Source organism: Ammospiza caudacuta, chromosome 35 (assembly GCF_027887145.1).
Source record: "Ammospiza caudacuta isolate bAmmCau1 chromosome 35, bAmmCau1.pri, whole genome shotgun sequence".
NCBI lineage: Eukaryota > Metazoa > Chordata > Aves > Passeriformes > Passerellidae > Ammospiza > Ammospiza caudacuta.
Window position 1 is genome coordinate 185,951 of NC_080627.1, and position 26,196 is coordinate 212,146.

A 26,196-nucleotide genomic window follows, 5' to 3' on the forward strand; every position below is an offset into this window, starting at 1 on the left:
CGGGGCAGTCTCTGTCTCTCTCAGCCCAGGGGATGCTCGAGGGTCTCTGTCCCCTCACTCTGGGGGATGCTTGGGGGGTCTCCATCCCTCTGGCCTCAGGCAATGCCTGTGCAGGGCTGGGGACCAGGGGCTCTGTGTCCCTCTCACCGCTGAGGGTGCTCGGGGCTGGGGGGGCTCTCTGACCTTCTCACCCCTGGGGAGGCTGGGGGGGTCTCTGTCCCTCTCAGCCCTGGTGTGACCCCACCCAAACATCATAGGGATCAGAGAGACAGAGACACCCCCAAACCCCCAGAAGGGCTGAACCTGGGATTTGGTTTGGGGCTGAGGATTTAGGAAGGGGCTGGAATTGGGGCTGGGTTGGAGTTGGGGCTGAGATTCAGATTGGAGCTGGGATTGGAGTTAAGGCTAGACATGGGATTAACTTTAGGGCTGGGGTTGGGATTCGGTCTGGGGCTAAACAAGTTTGGCACTGGGATGAGAATAAATACAGAACTGTAAGTGTGTCTAAACATGGAGTGAGATTGAGACCAGGATCAGTGTCAGGTTTGGGACTGAGTTCACCCAGAACAGGACAGGGGAGATCTCATGCAGGATGTCCCTGGCATCGTCCCAGGCCTCCTCAGGCACCTCCAAACATGGGGGGCAGCTGGGTGCCCCAAGATCCAGGTGCTCCCACGCTGCCCCTCAATACCAGGCGAGCATTCCCTGAGGGCAGCCCTGACTGTGACCCTTAGGGCTCTGGGATCAGCCCTCATATCCCTGTGGGAGCAGCAACAGACAGGATGAGAGATACCCCTGCCCCGTTTTTCCTGTGGAAGGGTGAAGTCCATCTGCCCTTTTCTTCTGGTGCCTCCTCCTCTCCTCATCTGAGGATGTCAAACTCCCCAGGAGCAGGAAAATCCCCATTCCCTCTTTCCTTGTGGCTGCAGCCTGGAACATCCACCCAGAGTTAAGGACTTTCTGACAGCCCTGCTGAATGACACTGGCAAGAGGTTTGTGAGAAGGGGAAGAAATTGTATTTTGATAGTAAATAAAAGGTGCAAAATTATTCCTTTCTGTTATATTCCTTTTCAGTCAGTTCTGGTCTGTTTTCAGAGTGCCACCTTCTCAGCTGACTGTGTTTGTGCCCTCTTTTCTCTCCTGCCTCTCTTTATCTGCCCTGTTTCTCTCTCAGTGTCTCCCTTGACCCAGGGCAGCTCATACCAAAGACCGTGCCCGGATTTAATTCCCAATTCAGCAGCTACAACAACCATGGGTGAAGTTATGAAGGCTCGCAGTGAAATGCCACTGTAAGATCTTGCTCCACTTGGCTTTTGGCTCCTTCTTGACAGCTTTGCCCTCAAGGAACATCTTTTCATAGCTGAGAACTTGAATTCCAGACCCTGGCAGTGTGTGCCGTGGATCCCATAGGGGCATTCCCGAGGCTCCCAGGGTGCTGCTCCTGCCGTGCCTCCCAAGAAGCTTCTCTCCCAAGGGGAGAAGATCCAGCAGCTCTGTGGGCTCCCAGAGCACACAGCAAAGGTGGCTTTGATGGACATTTTCCAGGGACTGGGGTGGGAAGGGGACCCTGTCCATGGATTACGACCCCGCGAGGGAGAGAGGCCTCTGCCCCAGTGAAGGAGCGAATGAGAGCGTGGGAAAGCAACCGACGATTATTGAGCGTGGACTGAACGGAAGAAGAAATAGGGAGGAGAAAGGGAGAGAAAGAAATCGGGAAGAGGTCTCAAAGAGAGAAAGAAAAAGGAAAGAGGTCTCAAAGAACAGAAAGAAATGGGAAAAGGCTCCCGCCCGTACTCCGCAGCTCCCAGGAACACCCGCAGGGCGTAGCGCCTTTTACAATTCCAGCCAATCAGAGGACCCGGTGAACAATTTTCAGCCAACCAGAGCGTTTCTCGCCGATGACTCACCGGTTGCCAGGCGGGCCCGCAGAGCCCGGCGGCCCCGGAGCGGAATTTGGGGCTCGGGCCGGGGGGACGGATCCGCCCCGGGGGGGTCCCCGAGCCCCTGCCCAGCCCTGGGGCCGATCGGGGGCACCCCCACCCAGCAGCCGGTGCTGCGGGGCCGCGGGGCAGAGCGGTGGGAAAGGGGGCTCCGGGCTGGCAGCGGAGGAAATGCGGGAGGAAGAGGAGGGAGAGGAGCAGCAGGAGCGGGAGAATCGCGGCGCTCGCAGCGCCCGCACGCCGAGCCTGCAGCACCCCCTGCCCCGGGAGCATCGCCCCCAGCCCCGAGCCGCAGGTGAGGGCGGAGGCCGAGCTCGCCCCGGCTCCAGCCAGGGGTCTCCGGGAGGAGTTTTTGGAGAGTGTTCGGAGCCGGCAGATCCCGGACTCGAGCCCCGGGTATCCCCGGGCTCCCTAAGAGGAGCTTTTTCGGGGGCAGAGGAGCCGCGATCGCACCTCGGGAGGGTCCCGGGGGTTCCACGTGGGGATGGCCCGGTGCCGACGGGGCGGGACATTGGTTTTGGGGATCCCCGTGAGAGCCGGGGCTGTGGAACGGGGGACCCCCGGGGCGGGGAGAGGGGAAGGGGCGATACCGGAGCTGGGGGACCCCCGGCAGCCGGAGATGAGGCGGGGACGGGACCCCCTGACCCTGACAGGGGCGTGTCCTGGGGTGACTTCATGATGCTCGCACCCCATCGGTCTGTTTAGCCCAAAAATGAGTTCTGCACCTTTAAGGCTGGTTCTGAGAGCGAAGAGGAGGAGGAAGAAGCTGCAGTTTGTTTTCATACACTGCACTCACTCCTCCACATTCCAGATGATGGATGGACAGAGAGCAGGACAGAGCTCTCCTTTGCTTTTAGTTAGTTTTTAGCTTGCTGAGGCAGAGAAGTTCCCTGGACTGTGGTTTTTCTTTTTCTTTGGAGCTGTTTAAACCTGCTCTGCACTGAACAGTCAGAACACCACCGGCAGCTCCCACCTGTGGCCCACCTGGCTGAGCCTGGGCCAGCATTTCCAGTGCTGGAGGGACTGAAAAGAGACTGATAAGAGACTGAAAAGAGACTGATAAGACACTGAGTGTGCGGAGCTACAACCCAAGGAGGGACTTTCGGAGTTTGTCATCTATTTTGGAGCAGCAGGAGGTTTTATTGCTTAATATTGTTCAATTTTTGTGCTGGTGAATGCTTTGCCTGTAGAATAAAGTTTTTTTTCCACTTTTCTCCCCGGAAATATTTTCCCGGGCTGGCTGAGGGTGGGGCTGCTGAATCGGCATTCTAGAGGAAACTCCTTTTGGAGGGTTTCAACTGATTTTGCCCTAAACCAGGACAGGGTGGTGGAAAGAAAGGGGAACCCCAATGCGCTGGATTGAGGGGAGGCTGGAGAGGGAGACCTTGTGACCCCAGAACCTCCCAAAATCCAAAAGCAGGATCCTGGAGAGGGGGGATCCCTAGGACCCATGGGATCCCCACCAGCCCTGAGATGGGGGACCAACCATAACCCAAGAGGGATGAGACTGGAAATGGGAAACGCCTGGTGGGTTTTTTGATTCACTCTTGATTTTTGGACATCAGGTGACTTCTAGAAATGGACATGGGTGGGAAGAATCCCCAACCCAAGACATTCACAGCTTGTTTTTCCCCAAACAAGGATTTTCCCAAACCCTTCCCACCATAACATTCTCCCTGTCCCGCTCTGGGTGAGCTCAGTCCCAAACCTGACCCTGATCCTGGTCTCAGTCTCACTCCATGTTTAGACACACTTACAGTTCTGTATTTAATCACATCCCAGTGCCAGACTCTCTAGCCCCAGACCCAATCCCAACCCCAGCCCGAAAGCCAATCCCATGTCTAGCCTTAACCCCAATCCCAGCTCTAATCCAAATCTCAGCCCTAACTCCAGCCCCTTCCTAAATCCTCAGCCCCAAACCAAATCTCAGGTTCAGCCCTTCTGGGGCTTTGGGGGTGTCTGTGTCCCTCTGACCCCAATGATGTTTGGGTGGGGTCACACCAGGGCTGAGAGGGACAGAGACCCCCCCGGCCTCCCCAGGTGTGAGAAGGTCGGAGAGCCCCCCCAGCCCCGAGCACCCTCAGTGGTGAGAGGGACACAGAGCCCCTGGTGCCCAGCCCTGCACAGGCATTGCCTGAGGCCAGAGGGATGGAGAACCCCCGAGCATCCCCCAGGGTGAGGGGACAGAGACCCCCGAGCATCTCCTGGGCTGAGAGGGACAGAGACTGCCCTGAGCACCCCCTGGCACAGGGTATTAGAGGGAGGGAGACCCCCCAGGCATTCCCTGGATGAAAATGATGGAGACCCCCTGGGGAATGGCCTGAGGTGACAGGGACTGGTACACTCCTGGGGGAATGCCCTGGGGTGACAGGGACTGGGACAACCCCCCCAAAGCCCTGCCAAGCATCCCCCAGGGCGAGAGACAATGAGACCCCTCGAGCATCCCCTGGGCACTGGACAAAATAATTTCGCAGAAATCAAACTTGACTCTGCATAAATCACTTTGATGAATATTTGAGTTTCCCACAAGTCAGATGTGATGAAAATGCAAACAAATCCCAAACATTAATAAACTGACAGTACAAGCAATTTTGTGGCAATTCCAAGTTCCACTGGTTCCTGCACAGCTCCAGCTCAGCTGCTAGCACATTCTGATAAAAGTGTAAATTCAGCCAATACAGATATCATTAAAAGGAAAGGAAACTCTTTGTAGCTGTCACAAAGGCGACAGGGATGAAGAGAAAAATGATTCTCACATTTCGCAAAGCACTCAAGCCTGGGAATTCAGGAGTTATTTGGGAATTTAGCTACTTGAGCTGACCTTCTTGTAGGACTTATAGCAGCCTTATGTTCCTCACCATGGGGTGAATGAACCTTGTCAGTCTCGCTGGTATCATTTGCTCCCTTTCCTCCTGTGATTTTAAAAAACATTTCAAGGAAGGATGTCGCAGACATTTTTTCATAAAATCCTCTCTTATAGGATTTGTTCCTTCTGGGAAGCTGAGGCCCCAGAAGAAAAATGCAAACAATAATTATCTGCTGATGTGGAATGTAACAGGAGCATCTGTGATTGGTCTTCTGTGAGGGTTTGGATTTGCTGACCACTCACGGGAGAGTTGGTCCTTGCTTTCTGCTGGACACAGAACTTTGTTTTTCATTCTTTTCTTTCTATTCTTAGCTTAGCAAGCCTCTGCCACTTTTCTCTTTATTCCTTTTATTATAGTTATAATGTATTATATATCATATATCAATAAATCCAGCCTTCTGATCATGAACCAAGATTCTCGTCCACTTCTCTCACCCTGAAGACCTTCATCAGGTCGCTGTAATAGAAGGACAACAAAATATTTTCTTTACACTCCAGGCCCACAAAGGCGATTTACCTCATCAGTTCTCCCATAAGTCACTCAGAGGAAGCTGCAGCCCAGTTTCAAAGAGTTCCTCCAGAAAGAACCACAACCTCCTCAGAGGAGGGAACCATGCTGTTGTCAAAGGCACCTGGGGTCAGAGAACAGTGCCTAAACTCACTGTGCCAAAATAATTTCACAGTCTGGTGAGACTGGTTAAGAAAAGTGTTAGATTCCTCTGCCCAAATTAAGGTGATAATGAGACCAAACCCAAAATGAATTTTATTGAACAGTAAATGGGATAGAAAAAGGGGGACAGGAAGGGAATGACAGGAAAAAGAGCCCTCCCCTGGGGCAGGGTAAGTGTGACATTGTCCCCTGTGTGTGTGTGGCCTTCCCAGGGTGGGGGTTTTACACCTGAGCCAGTTTGGGTAAGGGGGGTGGTGTTCACCCTCTGAGCAGGGATTACCCCACTGCTTCAGGGTGCAATGCAAGATGTAACCAAATGCATGTTTTCAATCCCCACCTTCAGCAACTGTTATAAACAGGTGGGGCAGTGTTCTTTATCTCTTCCATGACTCAGCCCTGATAACGCCCTCCAGGGGAGATATCTTCTGTGAATGGGCCATTGAGTGTCACTGCAGGACTGATCAAATTCCATCCTCCCATTGTGGGATGCTCCGCCCAGGGGGAGGATCCAAGCATTCCTACCTGGATATAAGCTGAGACTTGCCACACCAGGAGCAGCTTGCCTACTGGCTTGCCAGAGGACAAGAGCTCCATACCCACCACTGGACCTCCAAAGGAATACCAGACCCTTCTACACGATCACTGCTTCAACAGAATCACCTTCATCTCTCCAACAGAACTGCAACCACCATTTACTGGGACTGCTGCCACCACCCTGAACAACAGGGTGTCAGGTTATATCCTGACTCTGTCAGTTTAAGGCAGTGTTTCTGTATCATTGCCTTGATCTTAGTTTTCTTTTTAATTGTCATTCTGGTTAAGACCCTCCCCAGGTTTGCCTTAAAACCAGTACAAAAGACAATGTGTGCACCCTTTGTTTTCTTCCCAAACCAGGATTTCCCATTCCCAAACCTTGATTGGATGGAGAAGGAGGCTGTGAGGTAGAGCAAGGAGCCCCAGGACACCCAGATAGGTGAGGAGGAAGTCAGTTCCTCTTTCCCCCTCTCTCCTGCTCCATCTCCCAGCCCAGCACAGGCCCCGGCTGCAGGACAACCCTGCTGCCAGCCCTGTCCTGCCAGGGATGTACTGGAGGGATCTCCTTCCCCTTCCCTCTTGCGCAGAGGCAAATCCCATCCTCTCCTTGTCCTTCCTTCCTCAGGGAAGGAACTGAGGATGGAGACCAGGGAGGAAAAATCTGCATGGCAGAACCTCGTGAAAGAGGCCGTTTTGATTGATTCTAGCACACAGGAATCCAACAGGGAAGAAAAACCTCAGGAATCCCCCATGAGGAGGGGCTCCAAACCCAGCCCAGGGTTCTCTGAAGAAGAAAGAGCCACCCTGAGCCAGGAAGGTGGGCAGACCTTCAGCCAGAGTTCAGAGCTGGTGGTCCATAAGAAGCTTCATGATGGCGAGAAGCCCCACAAATGCTTGCAGTGTGGGAAGAATTTTAGGTGCAGCTCCCACCTGATCAGCCATCAGATGATCCACACTGGGGAATGGCCCTACAAGTGTGGGGAGTGTGGGAAGGGCTTCAGCTACAGATCCAACCTTGTGACCCACCAACGTCTCCACACTGGAGAGAGGCCCTACGAGTGTCCCCAGTGTCAGAAGAGGTTTCAGAGCAGCTCCAATCTGCTCCAGCACCAGCGGATTCACACCGAGGAGAGGCCCTTCCTCTGCCCTGAGTGTGGGAAGGGCTTCAAGCACAACTCCAACCTCATCAAGCACTGGCGCATCCACACTGGGGAGAGGCCCTACCAGTGCACCACATGTGGGAAGAGGTTTCAGACAAGCTCCCATCTCCTCCTGCATGAGCGGATTCACACGGATGAGAGGCCCTTCCACTGCCCCGACTGTGGGAAGGGTTTCAAGCACAACTCCACCCTCATCACCCACAGACGCATCCACACAGAGGAGAGGCCCTACAAGTGTCCCCAGTGTGAGAAAAGCTTCACCAGTAGCTCTGACTTGACCAAACACCAACGGAGCCACCAGTAAGGGAAGCCCTGCAAATGCCAAATATGCAGGAACAGCTTCATGCACCACTCCAGCTTCATCCCCCCTGGGAGAACCCACATTGGGAAGAACTCTGCTGATCCAGTTTCCCTGTGGTCTATGCTGGAAAGACACCTGTCCCTTTTCCTGCCCTTGCCAAAGACATGATGTGGGACGGAAGAACATGAGGGTCTGGCCATGGCCGTGTCATTACATTCACTCGCACCTCAGAACATTGCCAGGGGCAGGAAAGGGACTCTCTCTCTCTCCCTGAGGAGAAGGGTGTCCTTTCCAGACAGGGGAAATTGTGGCCAGGAAGAGCCTGTTGTTGATGTATTAGTTTTCCCAGCAAACTGTTTCATTTATCCCTTCTGTTATCAATATCATTTCTGTTTCTGTTTGTTCCTTATCTCATTGTTGTTCCCAATAAATTGTTCTTATCCAAGCCTGGGATCTTTGCCTTTTGTGCTTTCCATGGGAGGCGGGAGGGCAGTGAGGGCAGTGCGGTTTTAGCGGGGGGCAGGAAATTGGGGAATCCCATTTCTGAACCCCGGCCCATTGAAACCGAGCATCCCAGCTGGTCCCAGCCCAGGAGGCCATGGCAACAGCCTTGGGAGCGGGTCCCTGGCTGGGGCTGTGGGAACCTTTTCCCTCTGGTGCCCAGGGACAGCAGTGGAGGGAACAGCTGCAGCTGAGTCAGGACAGGCTCAGGGTGGATGTCAGGAAAAGGTTTTTGCCCAGAGGCTGCTGGGGCCCTGCCCAGGCTCCCCAGGGAAGGGTCCCAGCTCCAGGGCTCTCTGAGCTCCAGCAGCGTTTGGACAGCGCTGCCAGGCCCAGGCTGGCATTGTTGGGGTGTCCTGTGCAGGGCCAGCAGTTGGACTGGAGGATCCTGCTGGGTCCAACCCAGCTCAGCCAATTCTGTTGTTCTGGGATCCCATGAGCCTGGGGATGGGGCTGCAAATGGTTGCCATGGCAACGGGCTCTGGCTGCAGGCCTGAGCTGGTGTCCATGGCAACCACCCCTGGCATGGGGTCTCCATGGAACTGCCATGGAAACTGACCATAGCAACAGGGGGCTGGTGATGGTTGCCATGGAAACTGACCATAGGAACAGGGTCCTGGTGATCATTGCCTGCTAAGGATCACATTTGTCACTGGCCCTCAGAGGGGTTCCATGGGGACTTTCTAGGAATCTCCAGGCTGTTCCAGAGCTGGAATGTCACAGACACAGACACCGGCTCCATGGAGACATCCCAGGGCTTTCTGAGGATGGTAAAGAGCCCTGTGGTCAGAGGCAGTCACAGCCATTTCATGGTGACATCCCAGGGCACCTTGGGCTGCAAAGGTACCGGTCTGTCACAGGCACTCACGAGGGCTCCACGGTGACATCCCAGGAATCCCCAGTCTGCCAAAGAGCTGAGATGTCCCAGACACTCACATGGTTCCTGTCATGGGCACAGTGGGAGCTTCAGGCAAAGTTTAATATTAGAGAAGCTCCTGTTGGGTCATGAAGTGCAGAAAGGATCCCCAGTAGCCCACACAGATCCCCAAATGTTACCACTGAGTCAGAGAAGACACAGACTCACCTCAGAAGACTAAGGGTTAAAAGCCAACTGTTTTTTAATCTTCTTCTTTTATGCATTTCTTTGCTACTGGTGGACCTCACTGGTCCTTTAATCAATGTACTTCACGTGATTGGCCATTTAATACAACACCCTTCAGTAGACAACTTAATGGAAAAGAACCAACTTATTTCAAACATTGTCAGGGCACCAGTTATTGATGTTTGTTTTACATTCGGCCTTTCTGGGGGCTCCCTGGATGGGGGAAACCCTCCTATAGCAGTTTTGTGCCAGGTAAAAGGAGATGCACAGGACTTTTTCAGTCTTCAGCTTTGTGTTTATAATTATCTTAGCTAAAGTTTTGCATACGGTGCACACCAGGCTCAGCGTGCTGGAAAAGCACCTCATAATGGCCCCAAAATATATGGTTTCCAGGTCTTTTAAAGTGGTCTCATCCAATTAACTCTTAGAACGTACATTATTTCTACTTATCTACCAACAACTCGTCCCTGGACTCTCCACATAACCTCTGCACTATGCTTTCCTTGACCAATCACCCTGGGCCACCAATACTGCAGAAAATGGAGTAGATGAAGGAGACAGGGACTACACCCCACTTCCTCCATCTTGCTTCCTATCTACACGATATTGAGAATCCGAAACTCTAAATTTGCTACCCAAGGGACATAGAATTCTACCCTCTGATCTATTTCACACTTTGGTAAATTCTAATCTGTCTCAAAGTCCTGGAAGTCCTCTCCATGGGCAAAGGTGAAAGGCAGTGTTTGTCTTGGGGTCAGGACCCCTCAGAGCAGACAGAGAAATATGCCCTGTGCCCTGGATTCCCACACATTTAACCTAAAATCCTTTAACCCTGACATGTGAAGTTACCCAAAAATGCTCCAGGTAGATAGGATAGAAGGAGAAGGAATTGAGAACAATAGAAAGAGAGAAGATCCATAGCAAGACACGCACATGGGTACCAACAGCTCGGGTTCCAGCATTGCTAACAGAGGAAACCCAGGAGAAAGCAGAATCCAGACCATGGTCTGGCCTCTTGCTCCGGCTTTTAACCCCCTGGGCCTTCATGGCCCAGCCCCTGGGGTGGGACTGCCAGTTGCTTGTCCAATCAGAGCCAGGGTAGTGCCAGCTGCTAGTGTGTGATTGATTGACAGCTCAGCCAATCAGAGTGGGGTTAGCACAGCATTTGCTATGTGATTGACAGCCCTGCCAGGCCAGGGCTGGGGCGGGGCTCTGTCCCACCACAAACCAAGGCCTGATTTGGCAATGGCCCCACTCAGGCATTCTGAGCATCCCAAGGTGTCTCGGGACATTGATCTCATCCAGCCTCTGACAGCGACCATGGTGACACTACGGAACCTCATGGAACTCATGGGTCAGTTGTGAGATGGAGATCCAAGGAAACTCTGGTGAGACTGTGGAATCCAGGAATCATGGAAACCATTGTGCAAATCATGGGCCCTATGGAAGCAAGGATCAATGATCAAACTGAGATTTGATTGTTATTGATTTAAAATAGAAAAAAGGAGCCATTGTTTCACAGGGAGGCTGCATGGGGCCAATGGACCCTTGCGACTCTGTTGGGGCTCATGAAACCAAGAAGCCATTGTGACATTGCCAGACCTCATGGAATCAAGGAGAATGTTGTGACAGTGTTAGGACCCATGAAGTCAATGAAACATGGAACAGGCCTGGTTTGGACTCCTGGGGGCTGTCTGACAGGTCCATTGAATTTGACATGTCAAAGGCCACTTCCCATTCGGCCATGACGCACTGGGGCTCTGTGCTTTTATTTCTGTGGGAAAGAACTGTCTTTCTTGTCTAGGCACCCATGGCCAAAACTGGGATTCTGCATCTAAAATTCCCTATATCCAAGGGTTACTCCCAGAACAAATCTGCCCGTACAGTCAAGTCTGGCTAGACTTGGCCTTTGGTGAATGCCTCTCATCTGCCTCTGCACCACTGGGGCTCACTTGTTTCCTTCCAATGGAGACCATTGTGAAAGGGGAACCAAAGGGAACATCGTGACCCTGCAGAGTACCATGGATCCAAGGGAATGCTGTGACACTGTGGGGCCTCATGGAACCAAGGACATCTTTGTGGCTCTGTTGGGCTGCATGGTCCCAAGGGGCCAGTCTGAAGCAGCAAGGCTTTGTGGAACCAAGAGGCCATTGCTGCATTTCAGGGCCTCGTGGAGCCAAAGGGCCGTTGTGATCCTGCGAGGCACCGTGGATCCATGGAGACCATTGTGACATTGCAAGGCCCCATGGAATCATGGAGACCCTCGTGACCCTGCAGGGCCTCATGGAAGGAAGGGACCATTGTGACACGATGGGAACTTGTGGAACCAAGGGAATTGTTGCACTACTGGCCCGAATGGAACCAAGGGACCATGATGACACAGCAGGACTTCATGGAACTCAAAGTCCATTACAACACTGTGGGGCCTTGCGGAACCCTGGAGACCATTAAGATCCTTAAGGACTTGTGTAATCAAAGGGCCATTATGACACCTGAGGGCATCATGGAAGCAAGAGAACCATTGTAGAACTGCAAGGCCTCATGGAAGCAAGGAGCCATTGTGACACTGCAGGGCCCTGTGGAAGCACGGGAACATGAAATATGTGTGGCTGCCTTGGTCTCCCAGGGGTCACCTGAACAGTCTGCCTGACCTTGGAATGTGGAAGGCCACTCCCATCTGCCCCTGAAACAGTGAGGCTCTGGGCTTTCCTTTGTATAGAAAAGAACTTTCCATCTTTTCCACGTATCCATGGCCAAAAATTGGATTCCACCTCCAAATTTCTGTGTATTCAAGGATTGCTGCCAGACAAAAGCTGCCAGAACAGACAGGTCAGGCTGATCTTTGACTCCTGAGGGGCAGCACTCACCTGTTTACCAAACATTGGAAAGTACTCTGTGCTTTGCTTTATTTAGAAAAAATCATCCTTTTCCAGGCACAAATGTCTGAAATTAGGACTCCACTTTTGTAATTTCAAATATCCAAGGGTTGCTCCAAGCAAACCTGCCAGGACAGACGGGTCAGGCTTGCCTTGACCTCTGGTGGTTGCTGTTCATCAGCTCCTGAAACATGAGGCTCTGTGGTTTCATTCATATGGAGACCAATGGGACATTTGTGACCCTTGTGAAATGAAGGGGCCATTGTGACACTGCAGAGCACCATGGATCCAAAGGGACCATTGTGACACTCTAGAGCCTTGTGGAACCAAGGACATCATTGTGTCTCTGTTGGGCCACATGTTCCCAAGGGGCCAGAGCAAAGCAAAGCTGCAGTGTAGGAGATAGCCCAGCTGTAACTCAGAGTCAGCCAGATTTTACCCCAACAGAATTGGGCATGAGTTTCAAGCCCTGGGAAATCATCTGTTTAACTTAGGGTGAGCTTGAGAGTTCCTCCATAAGCCTTTAGTGTTGTTATGCTAACTTGTCCAAGTTCTCCTCCCCTACTGGTTACTTGTTTCCCCTATATGTTTATTGTTCTAGAGTGTTGTGCCCCCAAGTGTCTATGTTGTTGCTTCCCCTTTGACTCAGCTCTTTGGATCCTGCCCCTCACACTGTTCTCGACTTCTCCATGTTTATTGTTTTTCACCCTGTTATTAAAGTTCCTTTTAAACAACTCCATTCATCCTGCCCCTTTTCATTTTCGCCACCCTCGCCCTTAAGTCAGGGAACCAGAGAGGTTTGTTGCAGCCACCCTCATTGGGACATTTGGTGCCTGAACAGGGACCATGACATTCAGGGCTCCCTGTGTCAGTCACATCAGCTGGCATTAGCTGATGGATAGGCCAGTGCTCCCCAGGATTTTGGATTGTGCTTGGCCCATTGGATTCTTTGTTGCTTCAAGGGACCTTGGCCAGGATCACCAGGGATAATAATGGTTTCACCTGTATAGGATTGCAGGTGGGTTTGGGGAAATGCAAGACATTTATTTCCCTTTTTGCCACTGTGTTCTTACAATAGGCACCCACATCCCATAATTGATTTGGGGTGTTCTGGTGGCTCTTCAACATAAGGCACAGACAGAGAAAAATGGGCAGCCAGATGTCCAAAGTAGAAAGGAGCATATATGGATTCTTTAATTTTCATTGATCATGACATAATATTTCCAAAGATGAATTAAAATCAATCATGGGGTGGATCGTTAAAAATTTTCCAGATGCCTCTGCTGACGAAATCCATACCACTGAATTTTGGGCTCAGTGATAGTTAAACTGTACAACCTTTCGATCAAAAAGGGACCCCACTGCACACCGCATGCTTCCCATGTTCTGTACCATCCTTGAGACCCAGCCAGAAGTGTGTTGAAAACTCAATCTGTTGGTCACTCCTAACTTGGGACCTCCCTTCAAACCTGCCTTTCTCAGACCTTCCACGATGGTCCAAGATGGTGATGGCCAGGCTATCTTAGAGTATCATGCCTTGGAGCGTCAAGATGGAAGGAGCCTGAATGTGGCTCAGGAGCCTGAGCATCCTCCCTCCGTCTTGGCTCCTCCACTTCCTGCTACCACAAACTTCTCTTCTGCCCTGAACGAACATCCAGACTCCACCTCAAAAACTGCGGGTTATGCCCCAACTGTCAATCATCCTTTCCACTCTGGGCCATGCCTCCAGTTAAGGAAGCAGACTGGCAAATAACCATTGAAACTCCTCATTGCCCAGGTATGTTTTGAAAGAAGGGAGCAGAATCCCAGGTATCAGCCATTGGTTTATGGGGAAATCAAGGAGCTGTGTAGGGACGCTAAAGACCATAGGAAGGACTTACCTTGTTTTAATGGCGTAATGAGGGCCATGTTTACAGCACATCTTAGCTCCCTATGATTTAAAATATATTATGACCATGTTGTTTTCACTTAAAGAATACATCCTGTGGGACGGGGATGCAAGTGTTTACAATATCAATTAATAGCAGACTATGCTAATAATGAGGCAAGGGTGGAATTGACAATCAACCATCAAGCTGGAGAAGGACAACACAGCCGACCAGATGATCAAGCAGCATGTATCCCCACAGAAGTATTGGACGATATCAAAGAGATGGCTTTGCAAACTTTAATCCAGGTATCGAATGGTAGCACTCCCAATTTGGACTATCTTGGGTGGCTGCAGCTAAAGCTTTAGGACAATTAGACCATCTTGGGTGCCTGTTAAGTAAGCAAACCAATGCTACCTCCCTCACACTGAGTGACCTGCTCTCAGACATAGAGGCCATCAGACATGCCACCTTGCAGAACAGCAGTAGAGTTTTTACTCTGGGCATATGGACATGGCTGTGCAGACTCTGAGGGTATGTGATGAATGAACCTCTCCAGCCACAGCGAGTCAATCCACAAGAGCATTCAGGTACTGAAGGAAGGGTTCAAGAAGCTTCAAGTCGAAAAGAAACACTGGGTCAATAAACTCTTCCAATCCTGAGGACTAAAGGGTTGGATGATGTCTAGCTAAAACAGGTTTATTATTTTTCTTAGTGGTTGTTGTTGTTATATTGTTAATTGTTCCATGTTTGTTTGGATGCTTTTAAAAAGTCTTACAAAATTCTTTCAGTTCCATCTTTGTTATAAAACAGAAAGGTGGAAGATACCCCACACAGGCTCCTCATGGACTCCTTGGATGAGGGAACTGGAGGCCAGGATGGCATGAAAACCTCTCAGAGACTCGGTGTGGGAAGGAAAAACCTTAAAAGTACCTAAAAGTATTTTAAATCCATAAAGTACCTTAAAAACCTTGAGTATCTCAAGGCATTAATGAGCCTAACCAAGTGTCAGTGCAAAGCTCTCAAGGGACTCATTAAAGCAGATAACTGGGGCCATGATTGCACAAACTTCTCACAGAGTCTGTATCAAAAGGTAAACACCAAGTAGCTTAAAAAAACTAAAGTACCCTGAAGCATTAATGAGCCCCCCTCAGTGTTGTTACTTACAAAGCCTCTCCAGGGACTAATTACAGCAGATAATTGCAGGCCATGATTGCTCAAAACTCTCAGAGACTCCAAGGTTAAAGCAAAACCCAAAGTCCTTTGAAAAATCTGCAATCCCTGCAGGGAGCATTAAGGAGCCCCCAGGGCCATTCCTGAGCAAGGCCCCCCAGGGACTCCTTCCAGCAGATCCTTGAGGCCGCTGGGATGTGAGCTAGGGGGAATGCTGAGGGCAGGACAAGGGGCTGACAGTGACCAGCCTGGCTGGGGCTGTGCCAGGAGGCCCCAGGGCCTCAGGACAAGGTGTCTCCTCACAGCCCTTGGTGGCACAGACCCTGCTGCTTTAGCCCAGGGCACCAAGACTTGGCTTCTCTTTGTCCCCACCTGTCATAACTGCCTCCAGTTCTCTGCTCTGCCTGAGGCCTGGGGACACTTTCTCACTCATGCTCCTCACTGGGACCCATTAAAAGTCCAGGAAACTTTTGAGTCGGATTCTGACTTGGTGTTCTGGAGTGGTTCCTTCAGCTTCCTCTCACGGACTGATGTTCAGGGCCGGAGCACAAAGCCCCAGAGGCTCATTAAAGTCCTTGTGCTGTGTATGTGCTGCTGAGCTGGGCTGGGCTCCTGGCACAGAGGCAGCTCCTGGTAACCAAGAAGAGCTTCAAAAGCACATTTCTCTTGATGAGCAGCTCTTCTGCCAGCCCAGCAGGGCTGTGGCACTGCCTGCAGCCACCCTGGGCACAGCACAGAGGCACAGAGAGCTTCAATCAGTCAGGGCTAGGAAGGTGCTGAGAAGTGTCTGGGGCAGAATCACTGCCAGCCCTTGGCACAGGAACCTCTGGCTGCAGGACAATGCAGCTGCAGCTCCTGGAGCCATCTCCTAAAGCTGGAACATCCCAATGTCTACAGACCCTGTGAGTACAATTCTAAGTATTTCTGGTGCAGAGGAGGTGAAATGCTCATGAAGCTCTGACACGCTGAGGGATTCTGATCAGTCATGTTATATTTCCAAGACAGTGATATTGATAAAAATGAAGTTTCCTTAGACTTTGTATTCAGTTTCCAACTATTGGAGCATGGCAGGGAGGGAGGGAGGTAAATATTATTGGTTGATTATAGGTTATGAATATTGACAGGTGCCTGAGACACCTGAACTGTTACTTTTAGTGATCAATAGGTTCACAGGAGATCCCTAATGTGCTTTCAGCCACTCTGCCCATGGACAGCACCAGTACCCCCTTTACTGGACCCATCAGGCTCAGTCTGAGCTGTCCTTTGTCCCACCAGCAAAGAGAACTGTTGAAGTGAAGGGAGACGACCCATCTTTGTTGATCAGCATTGACTCCAATTTATTGATCAAATCAGTCACTTTTTATAACAGTGTTAATTAAGTTCATGCATATTGCAAAATTTGAGCTCACGATAGGCTACAGAGAAAACTCTAACCCCTCCTTTTGTTTAAAATACCTGTGGTTTGTTTATTGAAACCAAGATTTGTGTTCTCACCGTAATATGAAAAGTTCTCAAAACCTTCATATCTGTTCCCAGAGAAGCCAAGGACAGAATATTTACCTGTTATGAGAAGACTGTCTGAGAATCCTACTGTTTATAAAAAATGTGCCTGAGAACCTAATTATTTACAGAATCAAGCCTGGGAACTGCTGCTTTACAGCTTCCTTTTACTTTTCCATCAGCTGTATACTTTCATGGCCTCTTTCTTTAAGCCATTTTTGAAGCAGGCTCTCCATGGAGAACCTGCCCCCAGCCAGTGCCCTGCAAACAGGCAGGGTTCTGTAGGGCCAAGGAGAGTGCACAGAGATTTGGGGTCTGTGAGTGCTGGCGGGGAGAGATCAGGCACAGGGAAACACCTGCAGGAGGAAAATCTGCAGGAAGCAGAGAGAAGACCAGGCAATGAGAGAAAACAAAACCCAGCAATGCTGTGGCAGGGAGAGTTTAGAGATGTCCACAGGATCCCCCTCCAGTGCAGCCCCTCCCTCTGAACAAACCCCTTCCCTCCTGTGCCCCCAGCCAAGCCTCTGCCCTCCGGGCTGGGGCTCCAAGGTGTGCAGCCCCTCCTGTGCAGGCAGAGCTGCAGCAGAGCCGTGGGGCAGCTCTGCAGCGCCGGGCCCAGTTCCCTCTGCAGAGCACAGGGCTGGGAGCAGCTGCCCGGCTCTGGGGGCTCTGGCAGGGGGCACAGCTGGCTCAGGGTGACGCTGTCCCCAGTGCCTGGCTCTGGGCAATGCTGTCAGTGCAGCCAGGGAGGGAGCTGCATCTCCCTTCATCCAATGCCATCAGAAGGACACTTGAAAGTCTCCCTGAGATTTCAGTCCAAGCTGGGAGCTTCAATCCAGGATGCAAACCTGTCCTAGAGCATCTCTGAGTTACAAGATTGATGGGAAAGGCAGAGATGTTGTGACACTGAAAATGCTGCGGGTTGGTGAAATGAGCAATGTGAGACCTTGGCTATAAATGTGGAGCTGGGCTCTCCATTTGAGGAAATTAAAGTCTAGAGAAACTCCAAACACAATCAAGTGAGACCTTCTCTCTCCAGTCTCCACTCATTGTCTTGCCTCAGGGAACTCACTCTGTTATACCAAGGGTAGCAGAAATGCCGAGGGTTTATGATATCCTGAAATAGAAGGAGAGGCTTGAAGGCAGATTAAAAAGAAAAACTCAGAACTCTTAAACAGAGAAGTGTGTCCATATGTTTTACAGAAGAGGGTGTATGGGAAATGGCTTTTGGTTATAGACATCTCCTCTAACTCTACTGTCCTTTCCTCATGAACAGGTCCCCAAGTGCAGCCCCAGCAAATGTCCAACAGCAGCTCCATCAGGCACTTCCTCCTGCTGGCATTGGCAGACACGCGGCAGCTGCAGCTCCTGCACTTCTGCCTCTTGCTGGGCATCTCCCTGGCTGCCCTCCTGGGCAACAGCCTCATCATCAGCACTGTAGCCTGCAGCCACCACCTGCACATGCCCATGTTCTTCTTCCTGCTCAACCTGGCCCTCACTGACCTGGGCTCCATCTGCACCACTGTCCCCAAAGCCATGCACAATTCCCTCTGGGACACCAGGGACATCTCCTACACTGGATGTGTTGCACAGGTCTTTTTCCTGTATTTCTTCATCTCAGCAGAATATTTTCTCCTGACCATCATGTGCTACGACCGCTACGTGTCCATCTGCAAACCCCTGCACTACGGGACCCTCCTGGGCAGCAGAGCTTGTGCCCACATGGCAGCAGCTGGCTGGGGCAGTGCCTTTCTCAATGCTCTCTTGCTCATGGCCAATACATTTTCCCTGCCCCTGTGTCAGGGCAATGCCCTGGACCAGTTCTTCTGTGAAATCCCCCCTATTCTCAAGCTCTCCTGCTCCAAATCCCACCTCAGGGAACTTGGGGTTATTGCTGTTAGTGGCTTTTTAGGATTTGGATGTTTTGTGTTTATTGTTTTCTCCTATGTGCAGATTTTCAGGGTCGTGCTGAGGATCCCCTCTGAGCAGAGACGGCACAAAGCTTTTTCCACTTGCCTCCCTCACCTGGCCGTGGTCTCCCTGTTCCTCAGCACTGGCACCTTTGCTCACCTGAAGCCGCCTTCTATGTCCTCCCCATCCCTGGATCTTGCGCTTACGGTTCTGTACTCGGTGGTGCCTCCAGCCCTGAACCCCCTCATCTACAGCCTCAGGAACCAGGAGCTCAAGGTTGCAGTCTGGAGACTGATGATAGATGCTTTCAGGGACATTAACCTGCCGGCCAGTATCTGAAATTCAGTTGTAATAAAGGGAATCTTTGATACTTCTTGGTTTCAGAGGTTCTATTTCTTTGTTTTAGGTATTTCATATCTTCCACTAATAAATATGATTTTGTGTGTGCAATTTATCATTTTGTTTCTCTCCACCTTACCTGTGGCCACAGACTGTTTCAATGAGGAGCTGCGCTCTTGTTGGCTTTAGAGGAACTAAAGGATACCTCAGCAGAGTTTTCTACAGAGATGCCCTTTTGTTGCCTTCTCTGGAGCTGCAGCAGCAATGTCTGTGTGCAGAGCTGGGGGCAGATCAGGGCTGGCCCAGCAGCTGTGCCCAGCAGCAGCAGCACTTGGTGTTGCCAGTGCTGCTGCCATGGCCCTGCCCCACTGCCCTGGTGGCCCTGGTGTTGCTGCAGGGCCTGAGTGCTCTCGGGGCCAGGCACAGCCCTGGGGGTGGCAGTGCCGGGGCTGCAGCAGGGACAGGCCATGGGCACTGCTGGGGCAGCGCTGACGCCTCAGCCCAGGCCCTGGGGGCTCCAGGCTCCTTGCCCAGGCTCTCTCAAGAACACACCCAGGCCAATGCTCATCACAGAAACCCCCGTGAGCAGCCCCAGGCTGGCGGCTGGCTATGGGAAGGCTGGGGGCAAACAGCATGGCTGGAGCTCTGCAAGGACCCTGGGGAGATGGGAAGGAGCAGCAGAGCAGGGGCTGATCCATCCCCAGTGCGCTGGACAGCCCAGGGCAGCGTCCCAGAGCATCCTGATGGAGCTGCCAACAACATCCCCCCTCTGCAGCCCTGGCCTCTCCCCCAGCTCACACAGGTGCCCCATCCTTGCAGGCACAGACACGGCAGCACTGGCTCAGCAGCCCCGTTTGCATTGCACACAGCAGGCGGGAGCACCCCCATGCTGTTGCTGTGGGGACATGAACCTGAGGGAGCACAAATGCCATCAGCCCCTGGGGCCAGCAAGGGCTGGGGGATGGCAGGGAAACCACTCAGCTTTGTCCTGGCCTCTGCAGTCAGCCAGAAAGTTTGTTCCCATCAGCTGGGAGTTTCCTGTCCCACTGCAGACGCTGTTGCTCAGAGCCAGGGCTGCCTGGCAGCCACCCCCAAACTGCCCTGACCATTACCTTGGCTTCACCTTTGCTTTATTTGCTTTTCCTTGCTACAGATTTCTTCCTATTGCCAAGCCTTGTTTCCTCCCTTGCAAACAGCCCTTCCCTGTTTGCCCTTTCCTTTCTGGGCCCACTCCCCATTGAAGTTCTTGATTTGGCCCCATGGGAACGTCCCTTGGGCAGCAGGATCATCCTGGAAGTTCTGCAGGAATTGTCTGAAGGCTCCTGCAGTGCCTGGTGCTGCTCCCTTGTCAGAGGCACCCCAGGCCAGGGGGCCACATCTGGGCTGCTCTGTCTGGCTCTGGGGCTCCGTGTTCTGGGCAGTGAGGAGGAGCTGCAGAGGCTCTGCAGGACTGACAGGATGGGCTTTGGGGCTGGCAGGAGAAGCTGAGGGACCTGGGCTGCTGCAGCTTCTGAAGAGGAGGCCCAGGGCTCATCCTGCAACTGCTCCAAGGGTGGTTTCAGAGAATCCCAGAATCAGCAAGGTTGGAAAAGACCTTGGAGATCATCAAGTCCAACCTGTGCCCTGACACTGCCTTGTCTCCCCTGAAGCCTTCTCTTCTCCAGGATAAAAACCTTAGCTCCCTCATCTGCTCCTGAAAGCTCTTGTGTTCCAGACCCCTCCCCAGCCTTGTTGCCCTTCTCTGGACACACTCCAGCCCCTCCATGTCCTTCCTAAATTGGGGGGTCCAGAACTGGACACAGCATTTGAGGTGCTGCCCAAGCAGTTCTGAGCACAGGGGAAGAATCCCTGCCCTGCTCCTGCCGGCCACACCATTCCTGATCCAGGCCAGGAGCCATTGGCCTGCTTGGCCACCTGGGCACACTGCTGCCTCATGTCCAGCCTGCTGTCCATCAGTCCCTGCAGGTCCCTTTCTGCCTGGCTGCTCTCCAGCCACTCTGTCCCCAGCCTGTACTGCTGCAGGTGTTGCTGTGGCCAAAGTGCAGGACCCGGCACTTGGACTTGTTAAACCTCACCTTGTTGGATTTGGGCCATGGATCCAGCCTGTCAAGGAGCCCTGCTCCCAGTATGAACCCAGTTCATACTGGGTTCACGATCCTGGTCCCTTCCCCTCACTCCTGGCAGGATCCTTCTTCTTCCCAGTATGAGCCCAGGCACTCATAGTCATTCCCCATTATGATGCAATTTTTTCTCAACATGGTCCCAATTGCTCCCACTTTCATCCAGTGCGTTCCCAGTTCTACCAGTTGCCTCAAGTATAGTCCCAGTAACTCCCAGTATGATCCCAGTCTCCCTCAGCAGGGCCCCAGTCAGTCTCACTTTTTGCCAGTTCCCCCAGCATAGTCCCAGTTTCCCCAGCACATTCCCAGAGGCTCCCAGTGTTGTCCCAGTCTCCACCTGCATGGTCTCAGGCACTCCCAGTATATCCCAGTTGCCCTGAACATTCTTGTAGTCATTGCCAGGCACTCCCAGTTACCTCAGTGGGGTTCAGCTGCCCCCAGTTTTATCCCAGTCACTGCCAGGACATCCCAGTTGTCACCAGCATGCATCCTGTCATTCCCAGTTGCTCCCTGTGTGTGCGCAGTTGTCTCCCAGCATGGGCCTGGTAGCTCCCAATAACACCCAGTCACGGTCTACTGACACTCACTACAATCCCAGTATGATCCCAGTGACCCCCAGTGTGATCCCAGTTGCTCCCTGTCAATGCCAGCAGGACCCCAGTAGCCTCCAGTATGATCCCTGTGACTCCCAGCCTCTCCCTGTTACCTCCAGCATGCTCCCAGTCACTCCCACTTCCTCCCAGTTGCTTTCAGCATGATTCCAGTTGCCCACAGCCCCTCCCAGTCAATCCCAGTATGATTCCAGTCACCCTCTTGTGATCCCAGTCAATGCCAGCATGGACTCAGCTGCTCCCACTGTGATCCCAGTATGATCCCAGTTGCTGCCAGAATTGTTCCAGTTGTTCCCAGTTCCTGCCAGTATGATCCCAGTTGTCCCTAGAATAGTCCCAGTCCCTTTCAGCATGGTCCCACTCACTCCCAGTTGCCGCCTGTGTGGTGCCAGTCCTCCCAGTATGGTCACAGACACTCCCAGTATGTCCCAGCGTGCCCAGAAAGTTCTGGTTCCCTCAGAATGGTCCCAGTCTTTCCCGGTTATTTCCAGTTGCCTCCAGCATGATCCCAGTTTCTGGCTTGCCCAAAGCGTGGTCCCAGTTGTTCCCAGTTGCCCCAGTGATGTCAGTCCCCTCAGCATGGTTCCAGTACTTCCCAGTTGATCCCAGTTGCTCCCAATGTGTCCACATTTTCCTCCCAACATGGGCCCAGTAGCTCCCAGTAACCCCCAGTCAGGGTCCATTCACATCTGCTGTAAACCCAGTGGCTCCCAGGATGATCCTAGTAGGATGCATAGTCATTCCCAGTATGGTTCCAGTCTCTCCCAGTATGATCACAGCCATTTCCACTATGATCTCAGTTGCTTCCAGTCACACCCAGGTCACATCCAGTGACCCCAGTCACCCCTAGATTTTCCCAATCTGATTCCAGTAATGCCCAGAGTGACTCCCTGTCACTCCCAGTGTGGGCCTAGTTGCTCCCAGTTACCCCCAGCATGGTTCCAGTCATAGCCAGCATCTTTCCAGCCACTCCCAGTCTGATTCCAGTAAGATCCTAGTCACTCTCAGATACTCCCAGTAGTATTCCTGTCAATCCCAGTATGATGACAGTCAGTTCCAGCAGGATCCCAGTATGATCCCAACATGGGCACAGCTGCTCCCATTATCATCAACTGGGGTTCCATTTGCTCCCATTTACCCCCACTGTGGTTTCAGTCTCTCCCATTGTATCCCAGGTGCTCCCAGCATGTTCCCAGTCACTGCCAGTCAATACTCAGTTGCTTCCAGCCTGATCCCAGTTGCTAACAGCCACTCCCAGTCACCCTCGGTGCAGTCCCAGAGTCTGCCAGTACAGTCCCAGTGTCCCCCATCATGGTCCAGCTGCTCCCATTGTGATCCCAGTAGGATCCCAGTTGCCCCCAGCATGATTCCAGTAATCCCTCTTCCTCCCAGTGTGATTCCAGTCACTCCTACTTGCTCCCATTTGCCTCCAGCATGCTCCCAGTTGTTTCCAGTGTGGTTCCAGACATCCCAGTAAGGTCAAAGGCATTCCCAGTATATCCCACTTGCCCTCAGCATGTCCCAATCCTCAGTCCTTCCCAATCACTCCCAGTGGTCCCAGTAAGGTTCCAGTTACCCCAGTACAGCCAAGTCCCTCCCAGGGATGCCACTCCTGGGATCCCCCAGCCCTCTCTGCATTTCCCCCTCCCGGATCTCCTGAGAGGAGCCCCAAGGGCTGGCAGTGACCAGGCAGGATCCCCAGCAAGGCCCAGTTTGGATGTGCAGCCCCCAGTTTGCCCAGTTTGCCTCTCCTTTTTCCAGGGTTCCCCTGGCTTGCAGCAGCTGGGAGCAGCCAAGAGCCCCCCGCTGCCCATCCCTACCTGTCCCGGCTCCATCCCCGCTCCTGCCACGGGCTGCAAGGGCTGCGGGAATGGGGCACCGAGGGTGTGGCTGCTGGGGGAGGAGGAGGAGGGAGGGAAGGGCAGGGATGAAGAAGGAGAGCCAGAAGGGATGGAAGTAGAGGAAGAGGTGGGCTCAGAGAGGAGGAGGAGGGATGGAAGAGGAGATGTGGGAGAAGGAGGAGGAAAAGGAGGGACAAAGGAAGATCAAGGAAAGGAGAAGGAACCACGAGGTCAAGCACTTCCTGAATTTGCAGCCCACACCCATGGGATCATCACCCCCCACAATCCCACGGGTGCCCTGGGCAGGGGAGCTCGACCCAGATATCCTGGGGGGATCCCTGGGTTGGGTTTTTTGGGGGGGATGTTTGGAGAATGAAGCAGTCCGAGGCTGAGCGGAAAATGCCCCTTGGGGGGACACTGGGGGGTGCCTGTGGTGGCTGCCGGCAGAGGCAGCCTGGAGGAGCAGAGCCCTGTGTCCCCCAGGAGCCCAAATTGGGGAGCCCAGAGAGGGGGGAGCGCTGCCATTGGCGGGAGCCTCAACTGTCTGGAGAGGGGCCGGGGGGACTCCTTGGAGCCGCTGCAGCCCCGAGCAGAGAATGAGGGGAGAAGGGACACTGGGACCGCAAGACTCCCAGCATCCCTAAGTGGGGAGATGGAAAAGGGGAACCTTTTTGGATTTCTGGGACTCCCAGCGGCTGGGACAGGGGAACCCCGAATGCCTAATGGGAGACACCAGAGACAGGGACCTGCTGGAAGGCATTTTCAGGGCTGAATTTTGGTGTTTGGGAGGTTTTTCTGGACTTCAGATGGCTGGCAACTTGTAGAGATGGACTTGGGCATGGGAACCCCCTAACCCAATGTGCTAATGCACTGAATTTTTCCTAAAATAGGATTTCCCGTTCCCAAACCTTGGCTGGACAGAGGCTGCAAGGAAGAGGCTTCATGAGCCCAAGGCAGGTGAGGAGGAAGTCAGTGCCCCTTTCCCCCTCTCTCCTGCTCCATCTCCCAGCCCAGCACGGCCCCCAGCTGCAGGACAACCATGCTGCCAACACCGTCCTGCTGGGGATGCACTGGGGGGATCTCCTTCCCCTTCCTTCTGGCATGAAGGCAAATCCCATCCTCTCCTTGTCCTTCTTCCCCCAGACAAGGAGCTAAGGATGTAGACCAGGGAGGACAAATCTCTGCAGCAGAACCTCATGGAAGAGGCTGTTTTGAGTGGCTCAATGGCACAGGAATCCAACAGGGAGGAAAATCCCCAGAGATCCCACAGGAGGAGGGGCTGTAAACCCAGCCCAGGGTGCTCTGAGGAGGAAAGACCCTCCCTGAGCCAGGAAGGTGGACAGAGCTTCAGCCAGAGCTCAGAGCTGGTGGTCCATGAGCAGCTTCATGATGGGGAGAAGCCCCACAAGTGCTTGGAGTGTGGGAAGAGCTTCAGGCAGAGGAGCAACCTGATCCGCCACCAGATGATCCACACTGGGGAGAGGTCCTGTGAGTGTCCTGAGTGTATGAAGAGGTTTCAGACCAGCTCCCATCTCCTCCTGCATGAGCGGATTCCCACAAAGGAGAGGCCCTTCCGCTGCCCCAACTGCGGTAAGGGCTTTAAGCAAAATTCCAAACTCATCACCCACCAGTGCATTCACAGCCGGGATAGGCCCTTATGAGTGTCCAGAATGTGGAAAGAGCTTCAGCTGCAGTTCCAGCCTGATCCACCACCAGAGGATCCACACTGGGGAAAGGATATACAAGTGTGGGGAATGTGGGATGACCTTCAGCCAGAGGCCCCAGCTGATCTTCCACCAAATGATCCACACTGGGGAGAGGCCCTGTGAGTTTCCCCAGTGTGGGAAGAGCTTCTCTAGCAGCTCTCACTTGACCAGACACCAAAGGACACACTGGAAAGGGAAGCCCTGCAAATGCCCCAACTGCTGGAAGAACTTCGAGCACTGCTCCAGCTCCATCCCCCATGGGAGGATCCATGTGGGCAGAGCCCTGGTGACCCACATTCAGTGATCTGCGCTGGGAGGACACCTGCCCAGTTATCCTTTTGGTTTGGCCCCAATTTTCTCTGATTTTTCTTTATCACTTAAAAACATCTGAAATAGGACTAAAAAGAAAGAAATTTATCAAAGATGTCGAAAGTTCCATCAGTTAACAGTTACTTGAGCAGGAATTTATAGTTTGGGGACATATTCTGGAAGATTTGTGGGTTCTTGGGGGATTTCAGGAAGTATTCTCCATATCTTTACACTCCAAAAGTAAAGATGGATTGATCTGTCACCTCAAAATGACTCAGTCCCACTGAAAACACCTAAATCTTACCCTCAAGGGGCTCAATCCCATTACAAATTGCCTTGTTTCCACTTCAAAAAAATTCAGTCCCATGCTAAAATTACTCAATTCTACAGCTGCCAGGGTGAGATAGGATTGGATACAGACTGGGAGAAGTGGGATCCAAATTTGAGGTTATGATATCGGGATTCAGGGGGCTGACTGTGTGGGATGTATTTTGATAGTAAATAAAACTTTCAGAATTACTGATTTCTGTCCCATTCATTTTCCATCAGTTCCAGTTCTGTTTTTCAGAGCGCAACCTTCTCAGTTGATTGTGTTGGTGCCCTCCTTTCTCTCCTGCCTCTCTTTGCCTGCTCTGTTTCTCTCTCAGCATTTCCCTTGACCCAGGGCACCTCCCACCAATGACCGTGCCCTGATTTAATTCCCAGTCCAGGAGCTACAACAACCATGGGTGAAGTTATGAAGGCTGGCAGTGAAATGTCACTGTAAGATCTTGCTCCACTTGGCTTTTGGCTTCTTCTTAAGGTCTTTGCCTCCCAGGGGAGGAACATCTTTTCCTGGTTGGGAACTGGAATTCCAGCCCCTGGCAGT

The 26,196-nt window shown here is 52.4% G+C and overlaps 1 protein-coding gene across 1 annotated transcript in view; it reads left to right on the plus strand.

Annotated features, from left to right (window-relative positions):
• Positions 1 to 1,898: 1,898 nt before the first annotated feature.
• Positions 1,899 to 26,196, plus strand: part of LOC131570463 (zinc finger protein 271-like) — a 30,120-nt gene continuing 5,822 nt past the window's right edge. Inside the window, exons 1-4 of the mRNA XM_058822817.1 lie at positions 1,899 to 2,235; positions 6,828 to 7,415; positions 24,649 to 24,801; positions 24,965 to 25,290. Of these exons, the coding sequence (XP_058678800.1) occupies positions 1,899 to 2,235; positions 6,828 to 7,415; positions 24,649 to 24,801; positions 24,965 to 25,290 (1,404 nt within the window). The remainder of the gene's footprint in view (positions 2,236 to 6,827; positions 7,416 to 24,648; positions 24,802 to 24,964; positions 25,291 to 26,196) is intronic.